Source organism: Corythoichthys intestinalis, chromosome 5 (genome assembly GCF_030265065.1).
Source record: "Corythoichthys intestinalis isolate RoL2023-P3 chromosome 5, ASM3026506v1, whole genome shotgun sequence".
Classification (NCBI taxonomy): domain Eukaryota; kingdom Metazoa; phylum Chordata; class Actinopteri; order Syngnathiformes; family Syngnathidae; genus Corythoichthys; species Corythoichthys intestinalis.
In genome coordinates, this window is record NC_080399.1 from 61333162 (window position 1) to 61355380 (window position 22219).

General features: G+C 42.1%; 2 protein-coding genes across 2 annotated transcripts in view; one reads left to right on the forward strand and one right to left on the reverse strand.

Moving 5' to 3' along the window:
* Positions 1 to 426, forward strand: part of LOC130915870 (Fanconi anemia group A protein) — a 129452-nt gene extending 129026 nt beyond the window's left edge. The window contains exons 41-42 of the mRNA XM_057836035.1: positions 47 to 145; positions 213 to 426. Of these exons, the coding sequence (XP_057692018.1) occupies positions 47 to 145; positions 213 to 311 (198 nt within the window). The 3' untranslated portion in view covers positions 312 to 426. The remainder of the gene's footprint in view (positions 1 to 46; positions 146 to 212) is intronic.
* Positions 427 to 4889: 4463 nt separating this feature from the next.
* znf276 (zinc finger protein 276) overlaps positions 4890 to 22219 on the reverse strand; it is a 93649-nt gene continuing 76319 nt past the window's right edge. Inside the window, exon 11 of the mRNA XM_057836687.1 lies at positions 4890 to 10062. Coding sequence (XP_057692670.1) covers positions 9786 to 10062 — 277 coding nt within the window. The 3' untranslated portion in view covers positions 4890 to 9785. The remainder of the gene's footprint in view (positions 10063 to 22219) is intronic.

Sequence of the window (22219 nt, forward strand, 5' to 3'; positions counted from 1 at the left end):
GTCAACCGTTCAAATGGAATTCACCTTCACATATTATTATTATCAGATTGAGTCTTGGCAAATTCTGAGCCGTTCCAAAACCTTCCTGCTTAAGGCCATTTCTCAGACGTCTCCTTCCACTCTCTTCTCCGGCACAATCACACAGGTAAACACAATCTCATTACGAGTTTCATTTGGTCCTCCTGTTCTAATTTCTCTGTTTGCCGGTGCAGTTGGAGACTCAGTGTGTGGACTTTGACCCAGAGGTGGCAGCAGCTCTGTCTACTCAATTGAACCCTCACAGAATAATTCCAGAGTTGCAGTTTCTCTGACCAGGCAAACCGTTTTACATGAAATCTGTGCAGGATGTTCCACATTTTGTTCTACTATGTTTGTTGGATATATTATTAAAAACTTGATTGACTTGTCATTTCAAACCACTGCAACATTAAAAAAAAAAAAATCAAGATTTTACATGTTTTTGTTCGGGTAATACACACACCTTCAAAAGTTTGGAGACTTTCATTCAGTTGAATGAGAAAGGCACAAAACGTTTGAACAAGGAGTACATCCATACGAACATATTTCCTCCACACCCTTCTCACCTTTTTAACCCCTAACCCGTTTTCATGCCTGCCCCAAAGTCTTGTATCTAGTGCACGACCTTTAAAAAAACAAATGCACACTATTAGAAGTTTTAAAGCAGAGGACAGTGATTTCCCTGTCGTTAAATGCATCGTCTGGGGATTTAATAAGTGAAAAAACTTTTCACTAAGACACTAAGATTATCTGGATTTTAAATTTAAGACTTTTTAAGGACCTGTGGGATCTCTGTCTGCATCACACACACAAAAGAATTGAAGTTCACTAAGACTACATCCAGAGATGTACGCGGAATCACAGGAAGCTGTACTTTTGACTAAATGCAATCTTTAATGTAAGCACAGAGTTTTGGAAAAATTTGGCTTCGGTGAGCCATTTATCCGCTGGATAAAAATATTCTACAACGCCCCAAAAGCCACTGTAAACACAAACGGGGTCATTTCACAAAGTTTCTGTCTTCAAAGGGGAACTCGACAAGGCTGTCCACTCTCACCCCTATTATTCGCTCTATTTATTGAACCATTAGCAATTGCAATAAGACAAAACGCTAATATCAAAGGGATTTGCTCGCACACATCAGAACACAAAATTAACTTATACGCAGACGATATACTATTATATCTAGAAAAACCAGAATCCTCCCTACATGAGACTTTTGAACTAATAAAGACATTTTCACAAATATCAGATTATGCTATAAATTGGTCAAAATCAATTATAATGCCCTTATCAACAAACTCATGGAATCCTGCAAATCAAAATCACAATATTCCATTAGGGAATATAAAGTATCTTGGAATCAACATTTCACCAAAACTTACAGAATTAACTAAACTAAACCATACACCTCTCTTAGCAAAAATATGTGAAGATTTGACACACTGGAATAATCTACCCATCTCACTTTTGGGCCGGATAGCAACAGTCAAAATGAAAGTATTACCACAAATAAACTATTTGTTCTCAATGATCCCCTTTAAACCCACTCAAAAATGGTTTCAAGACCTAGACTCAGCCGTCACAAAATTCTACTTTAAAAACAAGAAAAACAGAATTAGCCTTGCCAAATTGCAAAGAAATAAACCAGAGGGGGGGTCTAGAGGCCCCTAATTTCCAACACTATTATATAGCAAATCAAATACAATATCTTATTAGGTGGTTATATCTTAACACTGAACAACAGTCATGGCTAGAATTAGAGCAAACAGACTGCAACCAAATACAATTGGCAAACCTCCCCTTTATTAGCTCTAGTATTAAGCACCATAGCTGCTTCAAAAACCCAATGATAGCATGTACCTTGAAAGCCTGGTGGAGAGGTATGGAAATAATTCCTATTTATTTCAGCGCATGGGATGATACGGGAATAAACCAGTTACAGCATTTGTTTAAAGATAATACATTCATGTCATATGAAAAAATAATGCAAGATTTCCAGATCAAAGGGGTCAATTTCCTGCAATACAATAAAATCAGGGCAGCCATCAGAAGCAAATTTCCATCACTAACGGGTACGTTAGACCCACCACCTTTCGTAAATAAAATAATAAATATACATCCTCAACAAAAAAAAATACTTTCAAAAGTATATAAAGCCCTCTCATGTAACAACTCTACTTGCCTACCAATCGAGAAATGGAATAACGAACTTTCGGTAACATTAGATAATAACTATTGGTCCAACATCTGTGAAAATACATTTATAATGACAAAGAATAAGAACCTTCAGCTTATACAGTTCAAAATACTGCACAGATGGCATATTACTCAATCTAAAATGCACAAAATGGGGTTCTCCCAATCCGATAAATGTACAAACTGCAACGAAGATACTTCAGATACATACTTTCATGCTCTTTGGCAATGTAAACCAATACAAGATTTCTGGGCACAGGTAACGAAGAAACTCTCTTTCCTATTGAACTGCAGGATTCCATTGTCTCCAACTCTTTGTCTGCTTGGCGATCTGAATACAGTGAATATCTCTATCCATCAAACCCGTCCACTACTAGCAAGTCTAACGATAGCCAAAAAAACAATATTGTTGAATTGGAAAAACAAACAAAACATTAGCATTAACCAATGGCTAAATCTAATCATTGAATATATAACATTAGAGAAAATATCTGCCAAACAGACAAATAAAATGGACAAATACGAACAACAGTGGGAAACGGTCGCAAGAATGATGAACATAGAATAAGGATTCTCTCTCACCTGCGAAGGAATGCCACAAAAATAATAAAAATGTACACATAAATTGATGTATGCGGGGTGTCCAGGGAAGTTGTATGCATCCTTCTGCAGCTGGAAACAGGACATGTTTAAATCCAAACTGTTTTTGTACACTCCCAACAGCATGTAATAAATACACTTTCTTCCTTCACAGTTTAGTCGGTCAATGGGCTTATTTTACAAGGATACTCACAGACAATTTGGTTTCCAGCTGCTGGGGAACATATGCAACTTTTTTTTGGAACACCCTATATATTATCAGACTTGGAACAATTAAGGAACTATGCGTAAATAATACACTTCACCGGTCCTTGGCATACATCTAATGGTGTTTGATAAACCTCTTCTTCTGTCAGCTTTACAGGTGGAGTTTGTTGGCGTCCTGCCCTGGGCCGTCCCGTCGCCGGTCTTGGCCCCCGGGATTTTCGGCCGGGGCTTGTCTGGTTGCGTCTGGCTGTGCGGGGGTCCCGTCGGGCGCGCGCTGGTGTCGTGGGCGGGTGGGGGGGCCGCGCGGGTGCCGGTCCGGGGCCGCGGCCCTTCCCCGGCCGGCCGGGGTTGGGTGGGGTGGAGATGGGGTGGGGGCCGGGGGGTGCATGCGGCAGCCATGGTTCCCTCCCAGGTCCGCCCGGCCGGAGCCGCGTCTCCCTGTACCGGGTGCCGGGGAGGTGCCCTCTGGTGTCATGCCGCGCGCCCCTCCTGGCCCGGGGGTGGGTTGTGGGGGGCGCGCTTCCGTCCTTTTGGTCTGCTTCTGGCCCTGTCCGCCTCCCTGGGCCGCGGCGGCCGCTGCTGCCCCCCAGCCGGCGGGGTCGTTGGCGGGGCCTCTTGGGGCCCGCGGGGCCTTGGGTGAGGCTTGCTGTCCCTTGCCGGTGGGGTGGACGTCCCCTGGTCGCCGGCGCTTGGTGTGGCGCCTGCTCGGAGTGCGGGGTGGGTGCTCGGTGGGTGGGGGGGGGTGGACGGTCGCGGAGGCGCCGTGGGTGGTCTGGGGCGGAGATTGATCGGGGCCCTGACGCCTCTTCTGCCCTGCGGCCGGTGGTTCTGGTGGACGGGGCCACGCCCGCGGGAGCCTACCTCTTAACTCACGCACTTCTCACTTCGGCACTGTAAATATTTTTCACCTTGGCACTTACATGCTCATACATTTCTCCGGGGAGAGTTGGGACGGGGCTTTACAGTCCCGGCCCGGCTCCCCCCTGTTTTTAATGCACCACACACCAAGGTTGTGGGATGGTTGGGACCTGTTGGGGGTGGGGGTACCTCACGGCTGCCTCCTCACCACAGGCCCCGCCATCTCTGCACCTTTTTTAAATGCACCACACATCATACTCCACAGGAGAGCTCTGGCAAAGGGCGGTGGGACGGGCGGCTGGGCAGAAGCTCCATGCTGCGGTCCCACTGCCCCAAGCCAAGCTCTCCTATTTTAATGCATACATTGCACTACCCTCCCCTCACACCCCCATCACGGTGCTGGGTGATGGCTGCCAGTCGGGAACCTGGCAGCCACAGTAATAGGGTGGTAGGTGGGTCCCACACTTTTTTATATGGCGTGGCTCCTGGGGTGTGGCCTCCCCTCTGCCTCGGCTGCCGGCCGCGGGAGTAGGTTGGGGGGTCGGGTCTCCGATCTTGCATCGCCCCGTGGCAGTTCCTGGGCGTTCTCCTGCCTCCGCCTTCCCCTCTCTTCTCTGGCTGGGCATCCGCCCTGCGCTCCGTCGCGGGTCGCTGACTGGGCGCCGGTGTATCAGCGGGGTGTCGCCTGCACCGGCGGGGGACCCTGCCTTGCCTGGGGCTTGGTGGGCCGCTGGGGGTCCCGTGGCGTGCCGTGCTGGTTGGGGGGCTGCGGCTGTGGCTCGTGGCCCGGGTGGGCGGGCGGGGGTGGGTGTAGGCGTGGGGTTGGTGATGCGTCCCCTCCTGCCATCCCTGAAGGCCGGTTGATGGGTGCGCGGGTGGCCCGGGGGACCACCCTGGGTCCCGGGGGAGGGACGATGGCTCCTTTGCTGGGCTGCGCATGGCCCCCCGCCCCCACGCCCGCCCTCCCTCCCCGGGCTGGCTGGGTGGGGGCCGTGGCCCTGGGTTGGCGCCCGCGCGGCTTCTCCGCCTGTCTGCGTGGCTGTCGCGCGCCCGGTGGGGCCTGCGTGCTGCTGGATGTGGTAGGGCATTCTCGGGTCGGGGGTCCCGGTGCCGGGATTGGCGATGCGGCGGCGTAGGGTTGGTCGCCAACGGGCTTACTCATAAGAGATTCACACGATTACTGGGTTCTAGATCACAGAACTGATTTGTGTACACTCTACCCCTTTCAATCACTTAGCTTATAGGCTTATAGACACCCCCACCCCCATTCTCCTCTTTCACTGGCCAATAGGCCCCCACATGGTGTAAACCGGAAATACATCTCGCTGACGATAGCACCAGCATATTAGTAACTAGTTTAGATGTTCAATGTATTTCTAGTTGTTGTTTGTGTATGTGTTTCTTTTCCTTCTTCTCTTGTATTTCTTTTCTTCTGTCCCCCCATAATCCCTTCCTGTTCGCTGCTTTGTCATAATAAAAAGGTATTTTGAATGATCACATTGGGAGTATGTCAGACTCTCAATGTGAAACATTAAAACTGTTCAGAATCTGGGCACTTAGACTTCCATTCTCTGTGTCAAACAGCTGAACAGGACAGGTTTTAAAAAAAAAAAAAAAAAAAAATGTAAGCACAGAGGACATGAAAGTAAACAGGTAAAACCCTCAGGACAGGTATTGCGCTTGATATTCTAGAAAGGAGAAGCAATACCAGCTAAACTTGGTATGTATGCGTGAGCGAGCACGGACATCGGGGAACATGACTTCATCCAGGTCTGCACCGGTGAAAACAAACTACGGTAGCTTTTGTAAGGCTTGCAGTAGCTTAACATAATTTTTTATCGCTATCATCACTATTTCCCTTCGCTATACAGTAAATGTGCCCAGAAGTTGTGCGGTCATTGGTTGTGCAAAGCACAACTGCTCCTCACACAAGAAGAGGATTTTCAAACTGCCTAAAAGACACAAAGGACGAGGAAAGTGGCTATAATAGTAAACTAAAAAAATGGGCCCAAAATGTTTAGCGTTGAGGTGACGCTAACGTTGGTGTGTACACTATCATTTTGAATCTATTCCTCTGTTATTTGCAGACAGATAACAATGAAATTTGGTAGGTATATTATCGTTTTGGGAGTAAAACGAACATTTCTATGCACTGGCACGAGCAGACACAGAAGTGATTGGCAGTCCACATTGAGAAAACAATACACACAGGGAAACAAAACATATACACACAATATTTACCTCTTTTTCAAATTTTTACAATTGTACAACCTCCGAAAAATGAAATAGGTCTGACTTTCTCAGATCTGACATTGCGACCCATTTAGCGATAACAATGGTGTGAGGTAAAGATCTCTATGGCTACATTCACACCGCAGGATGAAGTGACCCAATTCCGATTTTTATCCGGCTCGTGTGAGACAATTTCTTGAACGGGACAAGTCGCACGGAAGTGGAAAATTTCAGATCGGATCCAGGCCACTTTGTGGTACTAAATCAGAGCTGGGCAACAGTGCGAGAGCAGATAGCAGGAGGACGGCAGAGACAGCCAAGCTTTTTCTTATTCTCTATAAAGGCGAGTCGTCTGTATGGCTGTGTGTTCGTGTTTTATGGACGCCGAAATGAGGGGACCGAATTTGACACAGTTGTGCTTATGTGTCTGGGAGTGTTCGTAGATGAGTTTGATCTCTGTAGGCATCCATTTAGTGCAGAGAATTAATTCGATACTCAAAATATTAGCATCGCGAATGCCAATTCTCACTTTATCACCCAAACAACCATACTGCTAGTCATCACTAAGTTGGCGTCGTCTTTGTAGACCCTACATTATGAGCTCGTCTGTCAATGTTCATTCGACATTGTTGGAAATGTCCTAAAACGTTTGACTTTTACAGATGAAAACATTTTGAGGATTTCTCCACTAAAACTAGACAAACATTTTGAAATGACTATGACTAATAAGTAGAAATGTGACTGAAAATTTGACGGCGAAAATAGCTAAAATTGCATTTCTGGTTCAAAAAAACTAAATGTTTCCCATTGTATAGTGTCAAGAAACGTAGTCCTCTTCTGATGATGCACTCAAAACGGCAAGAAGCAACGTTGCTTCTCATCCCGCGTCACAGCGAGTACAGTGTATTTGAACCTGTCTGTGAGTAGTTTGGAGTTATAGTAACAAAGCCAACAGAATACAAATATAATAGTATTTAAATGCATACATGTGCATTTGCTGTGGTTTAGTACAATCATTTTATGGCACGACCACTTCCTCTTTTTGTCACATTTTTTAGCCAGTGGATGTTAATCCGGCCGGGAGCGACTTCGCCCGGCTTCGTCGCCACTAGGACTCGGCTCACTCGCCAGGCTCTCAATCGATTCCACTTGTTGCACAAGAAAACAGCGAATCTTATTTTAAGGAGTACGAGAGATTTTTATAGCCTTGTAAAGAGCTTTACTAGTTTCGGCGAGAACGGGCATTTGTTGTTGTTGTGAACTACAGTTCCACACAAGCATACAGAGATCTTATTTAACTTGGCAATTGGAGGCGTGACATTCATTTTCAAGTGTCCCAAACTGCCAAGAGAGCACATTTATGAAGGTTTCATCGGCCGAGAAGCCCACCAAAGACAATTAGTTTGTCACAAAATGCTCACTGCTGCTGGGAACACACACTTACAAGGGGCTTAGATCTGCACCTGTCAAACAAAATTTCTTGACCCTCAGGCGTCGTAGAAAATTTTGGAAGTTGTTTGCGTACTTGTAAGAAGGGCCCATATTTCATTTCCGCCTGATCACAAAAAAATAAATAAATAAACAAAGGGCATTAATGGCAAAGGGAAAAAAAAGAATTGTATACATGTGTATTATTCTGCCCGTAGACTTCATAATGATTGATGAGTCAGCCACCTTCACTGCGCAACGCCTTTAAGTTTGGACCGCCTTACAGTCCGATTCAGTTATTCGCAGTCAGTCGCAGAGTCAACACATACTGTGATCTAACGACTGATTTAGGATTGAAAAAGTACAAAAGCTGTACCGCATACAAACAGGAAGGATTGTCTCAGGAGTGATGTGTTCGGGGATTCGAAGTAGTTATTATATATTTCGTACCATGCATGCATTTTGAAAAGTTGTGAAAAAATGAGAGAAATTAACCGCTACAGACTAGCATCATTCTTCGACATAAATTGCCCATTTTTAAAACAAGAATGGCGACTCAATTACGTTCATATCTATAAAGAATACAGGAATTTAAGCATTTATTCACAAGAATTTTCACCGGAAAAGCCCTGTTTACATATGGCGGTCGCCACATTGACTAACAGACTAGCATCGTACTTTAACATATTTACATAAAATAAATGGTAACTGCACTTTTTTTCTTTTAACCAAGAATCAAGACTGTTTTACTTCAATATCTATAAAGAATTCAGGGATTTAAGCATTTATTCACAAGAATTTTCAACGGAAAAGCCATTGTGGCAGCCCCCTTATAACAACAAAGAGCTAAGAGACTAGCATCATTCTTTGACATAGTTACGTAAAATAAATGCGAACTGAAGGTTTTTGTTTTTGCTGTTAACCAAGAATCGAGACGGTTTTACGTCCATATCTATAATTCAGGGATTTGAGGATTCATTCACAAGAATTTTCAACGGAAAAGCTCTGTTTACATACGGCAACCGCCTCATTGAGTAACAGACTACCATCGTACTTCGACATATTTACGTAAAATAAATGCTAACTGCATGTTTTTGTTTATTTTTTGCTTTTAAATAATAATCGAGACTGTTTTAAGTGCATATCTACAAAGAATTCGGGGATTTAAGCATTTAATCACAAGAATTTTCACCGGAAAATCTCTGCTTACATCAGGCGGCCGCTAGCAATATTCACTAACAGACTAGCATTGTACTTCGACATATTTACATAAAATAAATTTAACTGCATGCTTTTTTTGCTTTTAACCAAGACTGGAGACTTTCACGTCCACATCTGTGAGGAATTCAGGGATTTAAGCATTTATTCTCAAGAATTTTCAACGAAAAAAGCTCTGATTCCACTCAGTCAGTTTTGACAGCCTCGCCAACAATGCAGGCCCCCTATTTATCAGCCCTGCGCCCCATGTCCCGTCAATACATTATGAAGTTTATGTTCTGCCTTTCAGTTTTTCGGCCAAGTGTTTCCAATATTCGGTTTGGCCCAACATTTTTGCTTTCGGTACAGCCCTTCTAACAAGTATTTTCATCCAAGAGTATACAGACGAAAATTAAAAAGGCTGCCAAAAACAAGTGCTACATTGTTTGTAAAACTCAATTATGTGAAAATTGTAGAAACTGTTCTTGTATTAATTGAGACATTGATTAAAATTGTACTTTCCAAGGAGAGTGTTCTATAATATGATGTACACTGTAACTATGACGATTCTGCAAAATATTGGTTAGTTCATGCTGAATGTGGATTCTTTCAATGTGTAAAAAAAATGAAGATTATTATTCAAGAGTGTTGTACACAACTTGAGACACATTACAACATTTGACATATTACATGTCAGCAAAGCATTTACAAAAGGCTCAGAAAAATGTTTTTGTCTCAAGAGTGCCGTTTTCATTTCTGCGGAACACACAAAAAACTGCTGTCGTGACATCTCAAACCTAGGCGGTTACAGCCCTGTAGTCTGTGGCGTAAAGCCCTCAAGCTGTGTCTCTAACCAGTCAGAGCAAGACATTTGTTAGTAGCTTTGTGGATTGGAGGTTTGAATCGGATTCAGCGGGTCTTCTCCAGATGTTGAATCTGGAGAGACGTGAGACTGGCTATCAGCCCGGGAAGGCATGCTTTATCTCAAAAAGTCAAAATTCCACTCGTTATCCACGAAAAAATATAGAAATTCTCTTCAGTCGTCTTCACCTGTCTTGCTCTTGTGACACGGGTTCGCCGCTCGCTACGATGTTGTGCAGGTCGGAAAAGGCAGAGTGTGGCTTCTGCTGGTTGCCTCCTTTATGCACCTGGGTTTGAGTCAGCGGGTGGACCATGGACATGTGGACATTGAGATTATGTGCCTTCTCAAAACGCTTGCTGCATAATAAGCAGGCAAATTCCAGGTCAGCCTCTGCCTTGTGTTTAGTCATGTGATATTTCAACGACGCCCGCTGACGGCACTGGAAGCCACAAACCTCGCACCTGTTAGGAAAAAATACCTCATTTAAAAATTAGGAAGTATTTTGTTGATAAATAACATGGCAATCAAAAAAGAACACATTTTTTATTGGAAAATAGGACCTCGGAGGCGCTATTTGAAGACCTTCACCTGCTCTGAGAAAGACAATCCTTACCACTTGCTAATGGATAATTAAAAGTGCATCCTGCTCAGTCACTTTTGTTTTCCTAGCAAAAAAAAACAACCAAACATGATCAGCCCTTGATGGAGGGCTACTTAAGATAATGCCTCAATAGCGTACCACACGAATGCAATTTTGGAATAGTGGATCGTTATAGACACGCCCTCGCAACAATTCATGTTATTTCTGCTTGTTTTCTCCGGAACATGCCGAGTAAACACCGCTGCTATGGAACTTGTAGAAACGACTCTAGACATTACGACGGATGAAGGATGTTTTCTTCTATGTTTCCCTAAACCAAAAACTCAGAGGAAAAACTTTGAAGAATGGATCAACTTGCGGACTTTTAACGCCAGCAAGGTGAAGCCATTCATATTTCATATGCAGTAAACATTTTGTTGGGGCCCATGGTCCCACAGAGGACGAAAGGTAAGCCATTTTGATATTTTTACTTACAGTGCCCTCCATAATTATTGGCACCCCTGGTTAAGATGTGTTTTTTAGCTTCTAATATATATATATATATATATATATTTTTTTTAAATTCAAATAATATGGGACCTTACTGGGAAAAAAAAAATCCAACCTTTAATACAAGTGCATTTATTCAGTGGGGGAAAAAATCCCACATAAAGAAATAATTATTTGACATCAAATAATGTGTGTCACAATTATTAGCACCCCTGGTGTTAATACTTTACTCAGATGGCCATGGGAGGAGCTTGATTTTGTGTCTGGTGAACCATTTCTGTGTAGATTTTGCCATACAGTGCCCTCCATAATTATTGGCACCCCTGGTTAAGATGTGTTTTTTAGCTTCTAATATTTTTTTTTTCTCCCAGGCTCTCCCAGGCTTCAACTGGGACTGTGTGCTTTGGTCAGATGAGACTAAGATTGAGCTTTTTGGCAACAAACACTCTAAGTGGGTCTGGCGTGCCACGAAAGATGCGCATGCTGAAAAGCACCTCATGCCCACTGTGAAGTATGGGGGTGGGTCAGTGATACTGTGGGGCTGTTTCGCTTCCAAAGGCCCTGGGAACCTTATTAGGGCGCATGACATCATGAATGCTTTGAAATACCAGGACATTTTAAATCAAAATCTTTTGCTGGGTGAGCTGAAGACGAGAGGACCCAGGTCTCTGGATGATTTAGAGCAGGGGTGTCCAAACTTTTTGCAAAGGGGGCCAGATTTGGTGCGGTAAAAATGTGGGGGGCCGACCTTGGCTGACGTCCTTTACGTAGAACAATATATTTTAGCAACTTTTCGCAAGCCATTCAGTGTGTCACATTTGCTTTATTTTTTAAAATTGAATAACTTTAACAATCTTACTCCTAGCCTTTTTGGCGTTCTCTTTCGACTCTCGGGCTCTTGCGAAATATGGCTGCTGTGAAATTAAACTAGCTTCAAGTTGCTTCAATTTCTCGCTGCGAATCTTCCCTGTAATCTTGCCGTACATGTCAGCCTGTCTTGTTTGGTAATATCGGCTAATATTGAAATCTTTAAAAACAGCGACTTTCTCTTTGCAAATGAGGTAGACACAGTTGTTGCGTATTTTAGTGAAGAAATAGTCCAATTCCCACCTATCCTTGAAGCGTCGGCTGTCACAGTCAACTTTTTTTTGTTGATTGTCGCCATTTTAAAAAATGGACGTAATGGGTCACACGGGTAATGTTGCGTAGCCCTTCAATACCTGCAACATGAAGCAATTATCAGAGAATCCCAAAATTTGCAAAATAACGTCCTAATGAAACCATTTTTTCATATTTGTAAAACGAAAAGTCAAAATGAATATGTGTAATAAGTGCTCTAATATCTATAACTCATGCTAAATCATGGTTTTTTTTTGTTCTCATAGAACCTGCAAATGCATGTGTTGACTTGCATCCATTGTTTTTTTGTTTTGTTTTGTTGGTTTTTTTTCCAAAAAGAAATGTCAAAATTCTAAATTAGTCTCAAAATCATGAAATTTTAGGTGTATCAAATGTGGCATTTGGAACAAAGGGTTAAAGTGCTGCTGCCTTTTAGTGGGTAAATGAGGAGCAGCATTTCGTGTGTAAGCTACTTCATATGCTGGTTGCAGTACTGATGACCAATTTATTAAGTCTGTGTGCGGGCCAGACGTTATTGATTATATGACAGAGGCTGGGGGCCGGATGAAATTTGACCACGGGCCGCATTTGGCCCCCGGGCCGGACTTTGGACATGTCTGATTTAGAGAGATTCTGCAAAGAGGAATGGCTGAAGATCCCTCTTTCTGTCTTTTCCCATCTTGTGAAACATTATAGGAGAAGATTAGGTGCTGTTTTGTTGGCAAAAGGGGGTTGTACAAAGTATTAACACCAGGCTAATAATTGTGACACACATTTTTTGATGTCAAACAATTATTTCTTTATGTGGGATTTTTCCCCCACTGAATAAATGCACTTGTATTGAAGGTTGGATTTTTCTCTTTTTTTCCCATATTATTTGTATTTAAAAAAAATATTAGAAGCTAAAAAACACATCTAAACCAGGGGTGCCAATAATTATGGAGGGCACTGTATGTTTAGGGTCATTGTCTTGCTGAAAGACCCAGTGACGACCCATCTTCAGCTTTCGGGCAGAGGGCAGCAGATTTTGATTTAAAGTGTCCTGGTATTTCAAAGCATTCATGATGCCATGCACCCTAACAAGGTTCCCAGGGCATTTGGAAGCGAAACAGCCCCACAGCATCACTGACCCACCCTCATACTTCACAGTAGGTATGAGGTGCTTTTCATCATGCGCATCTTTCCTGGCACGCCAGACCCACTTAGCGTTTGTTGCCAAACAGCTCAATCTTGGTCTCATGTGACCAAAGCACACGGTGCCAGGCTTCAACTGGGACTTTATTAGTATTATTATTAACACCAGGGGTGCTAATAATTGTGACACACATTATTTGATGTCAAATAATTGTTTCTTTATGTGGGATTTTTTCCCCCACTGAATAAATGCACTTGTATTGAGGGTTAGATTTTTCTCTTTTTTTCCACTGAGGTCCAATATTATTTGAATTAAAAAATATATATTAGAAGCTAAAAAACACATCTTGACCAGGGGTGCCAATAATTATGGAGGGCACTGTATTTTTTTAGCTTGGTGTTTTGCCGTGCTGCTTCCGTCTGACAATGAATGGAAAAAAAATACAGTGGAGAAAATAAGTATTTAGTCAACCACTCACTGTGCAAATTCTGTTGTAAAAAAACAACTTTTTAATAAGCGTGAAGTGTAAATGAATTATAGAATTAAGATTTGTTGTTAATGAAAAAAATTAAAAGTGTTCGTTGGCTGTCACTGAATAGCATTTGCGATCGCTACACAAAAACATAAATTGCCCCCAAGAACGGTCAGAGACGTAAGACAACCAGAGGATATACTGTAATATATAACAAACACAGGGCATATGGTGGTAAAGGATAGATTATTGAAACAGGAGAATGTCATTGTCAGTGGTGTAAGGCAATGCACGCAAGAAAAAGGTGTCTATTAAAAAAAAAAGCTACCTCTGGATCTTTTCAGCCCTTGACACTCAAGCCATCTATATAACTGAACATTTGTATGTTCTTCCACATCTTTACCAGTGAATTTGGCACCAGGGACATCCTTTTCGGACAGAATTGGTCGGTTTAGCTCAGTAAACATCTCGTTCGTACACTAGTTCCATGTATTTACTATTAGGGACAAACGGGAGGTTGACTCGCCTAGCCACAATTGCTAACGTCATGAATATTAATGAGCAAAAGTGACATATTGCTTGCAGTACGCCATTGGGTTATCACACGATAGAGCTGCGTAATCACTCATTATTTGCATGCGGTTCATAGGAAGATGTGACAAATGATTACACTAGCCCCACGCTGTCAAATTACGTCGACTCATTATTATTATTGTTTTTGATTCAAAATTTTCTGACAGTTAACTTGTAATTGTCAATTCTTAAACCTGTGTGAACTGTGCCACCCATCAGATACAAATTTATAGAAAAAATATGTCATTAGTTTGAGCTGGAAATGTTTTTGTTTGTGCTGCTATCGTTTTTGAGATATTAACAATTCTCTTATGGGTCAATCTGAGGTCAAGCAGCCCTGCATTTTACTTAAAAATGTCTAAAAATGGTGTGAATCGGTTGTGCTACGTTTGAGTTGGTTTGTGCTAATATCAAAAACGATTGCAGCACAAACGAAAATTTTTACAGCACAACCGATTGATATCATTTTTAGACATTTTTAAATCAAAATTGGGGCTGGTTGACATCAGATTGACCTATAAAAAAATTGTTATCTCATAAACGATAGCAGCACAAACGAAAACATTTTCAGCACAAATGAATGACATACATTTTCTATAAATTTGCATCTGATTGGGGGGCTGAGGTATTTCTTAAAGGGGACATATTTTAATAGTTCATTAAATATCAAACCATAAAACCAGTTGCTACTGATGGAGATAGTACTTTTTCTCGTCGACACTGTCTAACTGTTTCTCTAACACACTTAATATAATTAATCAGGGAATAGTGTCGTTTCTCGTATTTACCGTTTGTATTACTCTAACACACCCAATATAAAATAAATAGCATTTATACCATAGTTTAAGGAAAACAAGCAGAAAATAAGGCATAAAAGATACATGACGCCTTCTTATCACAGAAGCCAACGTGTGCGTCATGAGCAAGATTCACGCACCAACTCTTGCAATCAGTTCTCCAGGACAATCCAGAACAAATGGCGGGACACTCTGTCCCAACACAAGGAGAACCCCCGATAACCAACAGATAATACGACTGACAAGACTCCAAGAGCCCCTTTGACGCCGAGGTGGAAAAATCCACAAGCCTCGTTGCTCGGACAACAGTAACTCCCGAATCCTCCTGTTCAATCCATTAACAGACAATAACCCAAACACCCTTTTTTCCTGCCCACGGCCCACCCAGCGAGATCCTTCAAAAGACAATGTTTAACTAAGCGTTGTCATTTTTATCGCGAACCGTTTGTTGACTTCTGATATGGTGACCTTTGAACGAGTTTGCCTCCTTGCCTGTGTCTGTGTCACCTTTCTGTTGATTGCTGTCGACACAAATAAATTGTCAACTTGTTCTCAGTGAGCCTTCTCTAACCCTTTCAAAATGGAGTCTGTACAAAGGGTTAAAACTGAGGTGAGCGCGCGAAGTTTGCCATTCTGGCCTGATTGCCGGGGTCCCGCCGGCCCGAGGCGTTGGAGCTGCGCCAGCGCGGTTCCGGCAGTTCGGCTGGCGCGATTAGGGCGGTCTGGCTAGTAGGTCAGATTCCTTCAATACAAAGTTTATAAATACTGAACCATTACAAATAGCATTTACACATAGCATAATGCATAAATTATTAGTACCAAACGGAATAACAATAATCTAATGAATCATGTTCTAATGCGGCGGCTGCGTTTTGCATGCCGGTCTTGAACAGACTGACGAGAGAGTAAGAGAGGTGCCTTAGAGTTTTTACTTTGACTATTCATATTCTGTTGTTGTTGGCGTCGGCTACGGCCGACAGTAGCCGTGTTGCGTTGCACATGTTCTGAAATAAACGATGAAAAAGCTGTCGACTTCCTTGTTGATGTTACAATAATAATAGTTGTCACCTTCAATTCTAAAGACTGGCGAACGGAGGTTGGCGGAGACCCTTCGAGATCGTGGACATATTCCATCATTTCCATCTCAATTTCAATGTTAAGCTTTTTCACCACCCGCACTAACCTTGGGACCCATGTTGATTTCTTTCACAAGAAAATCCGCTGTGCTGCTGTCTCGGGGGGAAAACAATGCAATTGTGACGCTGTGGTAAATCGTCGTATTTCGAGCATGAATCAAGCTTTACGTCGGATGTCGAATGGATCGTACGTCGAGGTCTCACTGTACAGAGATATCCTGGAAGAAAACCTCTTTCAGAGTGCTCAGGACCTCAGACTTGGCCAAAGGTTCACAGGACAATGCCCCGATGAGCACAGCTAAAATAACAAAGCTTCAGAACAATTTCTTAACTGGACCAGCCAGAGCCCTGACCTAAACCCAATGGAGCATCTCTGGAGGGACCTGAAAATAGCGGTCCACCAACGTTCACCATCCAACCTTACAGAAATGGAAGGAAGAATGGCAGAGGATCCTCAAATCCAGGAGTGAAAAGACTCATGGCTTTACTAGGGTGCTTACTGAGCACAGGGTCTGAATACTTTAGACCGTATTTGATTTTAATTTTTCATTTTTCATAAATTTGCAAATATTTTTACATTTGTTTTTTTTCTGTTAAGACGGGGTGCTGAGTGTACATTAACAGGAAATGATATTATCTTTTTCTTATGTCTGCAAATAACTGCAATGACACAGAGTGAAAAATTTCAAGCAGTCTGAATACTTTCCGTACCCACTGTATGTGTCATCAGCAACGTTCCCTCTAATGGCGTACCGCACGCATGCTATTTTTAGACCGTGACGTCGCATTGTAAAGCGGAAGCCGAAGTGATACATTATAGCCCTCGCATAGAAACAACGTAATTTGTGCTACTTTTCGCCGGTAATCTTTCAAAAACGAACATGCCAATCACACATTGCTTTTTTGGAACTTGTAGAAACGACTCTAGACATTACGACACATGAAGGATGTTTTCTTCATACGTTTCCGGAAACCACAAACTTGGGAGGAAAAAATGTGAAGACCGTATCAACTTGCGCGGACTTTAACAGCAGCTCGGTGAATCCATTCACACTTCATATGCAGTAAACATTTTGTTGGGTTGGCATGGTTTTTCAGAGGACAAAGAGGTAAGCCATTTTTATATTTTTAACTTATTCTTTTAGCATAACGTTGTGCGGTACTGCTTCTGTCTGACAATGAATGACCTGAAAAGAATTACAATGGTATCTGACTGCCACTGTTATTGTTTATATATACAGTGGGGAGAACAAGTATTTGATACACTGCCAAGTATCATATACTTGTTCTCCCCACTGTAAATACAGTGCCTTGCAAAAGTATTCGGCCCCCTTGAATCTTGCAACCTTTCGCCACATTTCAGGCTTCAAACATAAAGATATGAAATTTAATTTTTTTGTCAAGAATCAACAACAAGTGGGACACAATCGTGAAGTGGAACAACATTTATTGGATAATTTAAACTTTTTTAACAAATAAAAAACTGAAAAGTGGGGCGTGCAATATTATTCGGCCCCTTTACTTTCAGTGCAGCAAACTCACTCCAGAAGTTCAGTGAGGATCTCTGAATGATCCAATGTTGTCCTAAATGACCGATGATGATAAATAGAATCCACCTGTGTGTATTCAAGTCTCTGTATAAATGCACCTGCTCTGTGATAGTCTCAGGGTTCTGTTTAAAGTGCAGAGAGCATTATGAAAACCAAGGAACACACCAGGCAGGTCCGAGATACTGTTGTGGAGAAGTTTAAAGCCGGATTTGGATACAAAAAGATTTCCCAAGCTTTAAACATCTCAAGGAGCACTGTGCAAGCCATCATATTGAAATGGAAGGAGCATCAGACCACTGCAAATCTACCAAGACCCGGCCGTCCTTCCAAACTTTCTTCTCAAACAAGGAGAAAACTGATCAGAGATGCAGCCAAGAGGCCCATGATCACATTGGATGAACTGCAGAGATCTACAGCTGAGGTGGGAGAGTCTGTCCATAGGACAACAATCAGTCGTACACTGCACAAATCTGGCCTTTATGGAAGAGTGGTAAGAAGAAAGCCATTTCTCAAAGATATCCATAAAAAGTCTCGTTTAAAGTTTGCCACAAGCCACCTGGGAGACACACCAAACATGTGGAAGAAGGTGCTCTGGTCAGATGAAACCAAAATTGAACTTTTTGACAACAATGCAAAACGATATGTTTGGCGTAAAAGCAACACAACTCATCACCCCTAACACACCATCCCCACTGTCAAACATGGTGGTGGCAGCATCATGGTTTGGGCCTGCTTTTCTTCAGCAGGGACAGGGAAGATGGTTAAAATTGACGGGAAGATGGATGCAGCCAAATACAGGAACATTCTGGAAGAAAACCTGTTGGTATCTGCACAAGACCTGAGACTGGGACGGAGATTTATCTTCCAACAGGACAATGATCCAAAACATAAAGCCAAATCTACAATGGAATGGTTCAAAAATAAACGTATCCAGGTGTTAGAATGGCCAAGTCAAAGTCCAGACCTGAATCCAATCGAGAATCTGTGGAAAGAGCTGAAGACTGCTGTTCACAAACACTCTCCATCCAACCTCACTGAGCTCGAGCTGTTTTGCAAGGAAGAATGGGCAAGAATGTCAGTCTCTCGATGTGCAAAACTGATAGAAACATACCCAAAGCGACTTGCAGCTGTAATTGGAGCAAAAGGTGGCGCTACAAAGTATTAACGCAAGGGGGCCGAATAATATTGCACGCCCCACTTTTCAATTTTTTATTTGTTAAAAAAGTTTAAATTATCCAATAAATTTTGTTCCACTTCAAGATTGTGTCCCACTTGTTGTTGATTCTTGACAAAAAATTAAAATTTTATATCTTTATGTTTGAAGCCTGAAATGTGGCGAAAGGTTGCAAGGTTCAAGGGGGCCGAATACTTTTGCAAGGCACTGTATGTATAAACAACTTTAGTAAGGGGGAAGTGTAAATAAATTATAGAATTAAGATTTGTTATCAATGAAAAAATTAAAGTGTTCGTTGGCTGTCACTGAGTAGCATTTGCGACCGCAAGAACGGTCAGAGACGTAGGTCAACCAGAGGATATACAAGAAAGACAGGGCTGATGGTAAAGGATAGCTTGTTGAAACAGGAGAATGTCATTGTCAGTCGCGTCGATAAAAAAATGCTAAGGCTGTGCTTAGGTCGGCTCGTTTTTTTCGTCTTTTTCAGCCTTCGACACTCAAACCATCTCTTTAACTGAACATTTTTATGTTCTTCCACATCTTTGCCAGTGAATTTGGCACCAGGCACATCATTTTCGGAGAGAATTGGTAGGTTTAGCTCTAATCATCTCCTTCGTACACGATTTCCATTCATTTCCTATTAGGGACGAACGGTGGCTTGTCCCTACTTAGCAACAGTAGCTAATGCCATGAATGATAATGAGCGGAAGTGACGTGTTCCTTGCGGTACGCCATTTTGCATTTGTGAACAGACACACAAGCTCCCTGAGCACACTGCGGACCACGGTGAGCAACATTACATGTGTACACGGTGGCCACACACTAGTATCACCAGAGGTGTGCAAAATTTCCGATTCTTAGATTATTCGCGATTCGGCCGTGGAAGATTCGAGAACGATTCACAAACATCCAAATTCCGATTATTGAAATATAATATAATATAATAAGTAAAACACACTCAGCCAGCCGGGCGCTCTTCGGGACGCAATGAGGAACGCAGCGAGAGTAGCTAAACATCATGCTTCTCATTACCCAGCCCCTCGGGTAATGCCAATGCTCAACTCACGGCTCTAGCTCAACTCATACCACGAGATAAAAAAACACAACAACATACCTGACTGCTGCCGAAAAGCTGCTACAAAGTACATCCACATAATGTTACGGAAGATATCATTTGTATAGGACTAGATGCAATATAGATTCGGTAGCGTGAGCAGCACATCTACAAAAACCTAGATGCGGGCATTAGTAAACGGCTGCCATCTTAAAGCAGTACACTTCCCTGCAAGGCTGTTGTAGCGAACCTTCCAAGCGAACATAATTAACTTTTTATCTAAAATACTCCTAAATCGGTAAAATATTGACTTGAATCTATCTTTAAAATAGTTTTAAAACTTTCACATGTCGAAAGTAGACAAAAGGGAAATTATGGAATAACAGGAGCAATTTTAACAACTTTAACGGTTGATTCACAACATTAAATTAATTGAATGTAGTTTAAAGAGCATATGACACGAGAAAAAAAGTCTTAAATGGCATTATTATGTGAATTACAATCATATTTTGAGACGATTCGACTATATACAACAATTTAGAAAAGCACAGATGACGAGAAATTAGTCTTTTAATCTGCCGGTTAGCCACGCCTACCATTATAGGGCTTTAGCGTCCCCAACAGGTGGATGACGTCAGCGGTAGACTGGGCTCATCGGTTTTACTATTCAGCCCATTGATGGGGAATTATTCAGAACGAGGAAAACGCGACGAAGAGAGCCGCAAAATGTCATTGTTTCAGTCTCTCTACTCCAATATTTTTACAGGATATTCTTTTTATCCAAGTATTTTTCCCCAATAGCTATATAAATGGCTTGAGAAGGACCAGTCAGCCCGTCGAGGGGGAACTATTCACAACGAGGAAAACGCGACGAAGAGAGCGGCAAAACGTAATTGTTTCTGTCTCTTTACTTCAATATTTTTACAGGATATTCTTTTTATCCAAGTATTTTCCCCAATAGCTATATAAATGGCTTGAGAAGGACCAGTCAGCCCGTCGAGGGGGAACTATTCACAACGAGGAAAACGCGACGAAGAGAGCGGCAAAATGTCATTGTTTCGGTCTCTTTACTTCAATATTTTTACAGGATATTCTTTTTATCCAAGTATTTTCCCCAATTGCTAAATAAATGGCATGTTCATGACAAATAACAGTATTGTGCTGAATGGAATATGAAATATTAAAAATGCATTTATTCAGGACGACATGACAAAATTACTCCATAATGGTCAAAAATGTCGACTTCACCTTTACTGTCGCACCTCCCGAACGATATTTTATGACACCTAAATCGGACATATGTCATTTCCCTTCCCCGGCTTCGGAGAATGTAAACAAACCAGAAGCCGTGACAGCTAGCCGACATGCTAACCCAAACCGAGTGATGTTTCAAAGTCTTCGAAGTGGAAAATCACACATAACTATCCTGGATTATTTGACATGACGACCCGGTTGTCAATTGTCTTAGTGGATCGGCAAACCGCTCGGCGGAGAGCAATTTACAGTTCGTTCCCCGGAGGAGGGTGGCTGGATTTGTTGTGCAGCTAACGTGGTGCTGCTAATGACCATTAGGAGAGCTTTTTACATGCCTATCAATGATCAAACGTAAGTAGTCCTTCATTTAAAGGAAGTTTTGTAGTGTTTACTTTGTAATCGCTGTATTCGTTTTTGACATAATACAAAACAAAATGTTTACTCACTTCCAATGGTCCCACAGTAAATATCCACGGTGAATGGGAACCTTTTGAAACTCCAAAAAGGTGCATACGCCTCTCCCTCATACAGAATGATTTTTCTGCAGCCGTTTGGCTGGCGTGATGCGAAAAATAAACGTATTAATCCGCAAAATCAGCTGAATCCTTCGTCCTCATACACAACAGTACACTGTAGCGTGAAGAGGACGTCTTCTACCGTACACGTCACAGCGCCCTCCTCCTCAATGCAAGATCGAAGCCGGAAGTCACTCATTTTCATGGCGCGGGATTAAAAAAACTAAATAAAAATAGCGATCGCTTCCACACACATCCAAGCGGCCCATATCATTCAGGGGCATAAAATACCGCGTGTATTATGAAATAAACATGCTTTTTCGTGTCACAGGCACTTTAAAGCTGCTGATACAGAATGGGGACTGGAGTTTTTTATTTACTGTTATTTTTGTATATTTGTTTACTGCTATATGTTAACTTGATACTGAAATAGTAGTTTGGTTTAGCCTGAGAGTATTTTTGAACAATTTTGGAACTAATGTACAAAACATTAAAAAAAAAAAAAAAAAGGAGGGGTTGTGCATCAATAATCGTTTTATAATCGAATCGGAGCCTCTGAATTGTAATCGTAATCAAATCGTTAGGTGCCCAAAGATTCCCAGCTCTAAGTATCACGCCTGTTCAAAACCTTGGATCATAGCAAGTTACAAGGCTTATTAAAAGAATGAAATTACAGCAGCAATTTCCATTAGTATACTTTTAATATAGCGTCATTTTCGCACTATAAGGCCCACTTGACTATAAGCCGC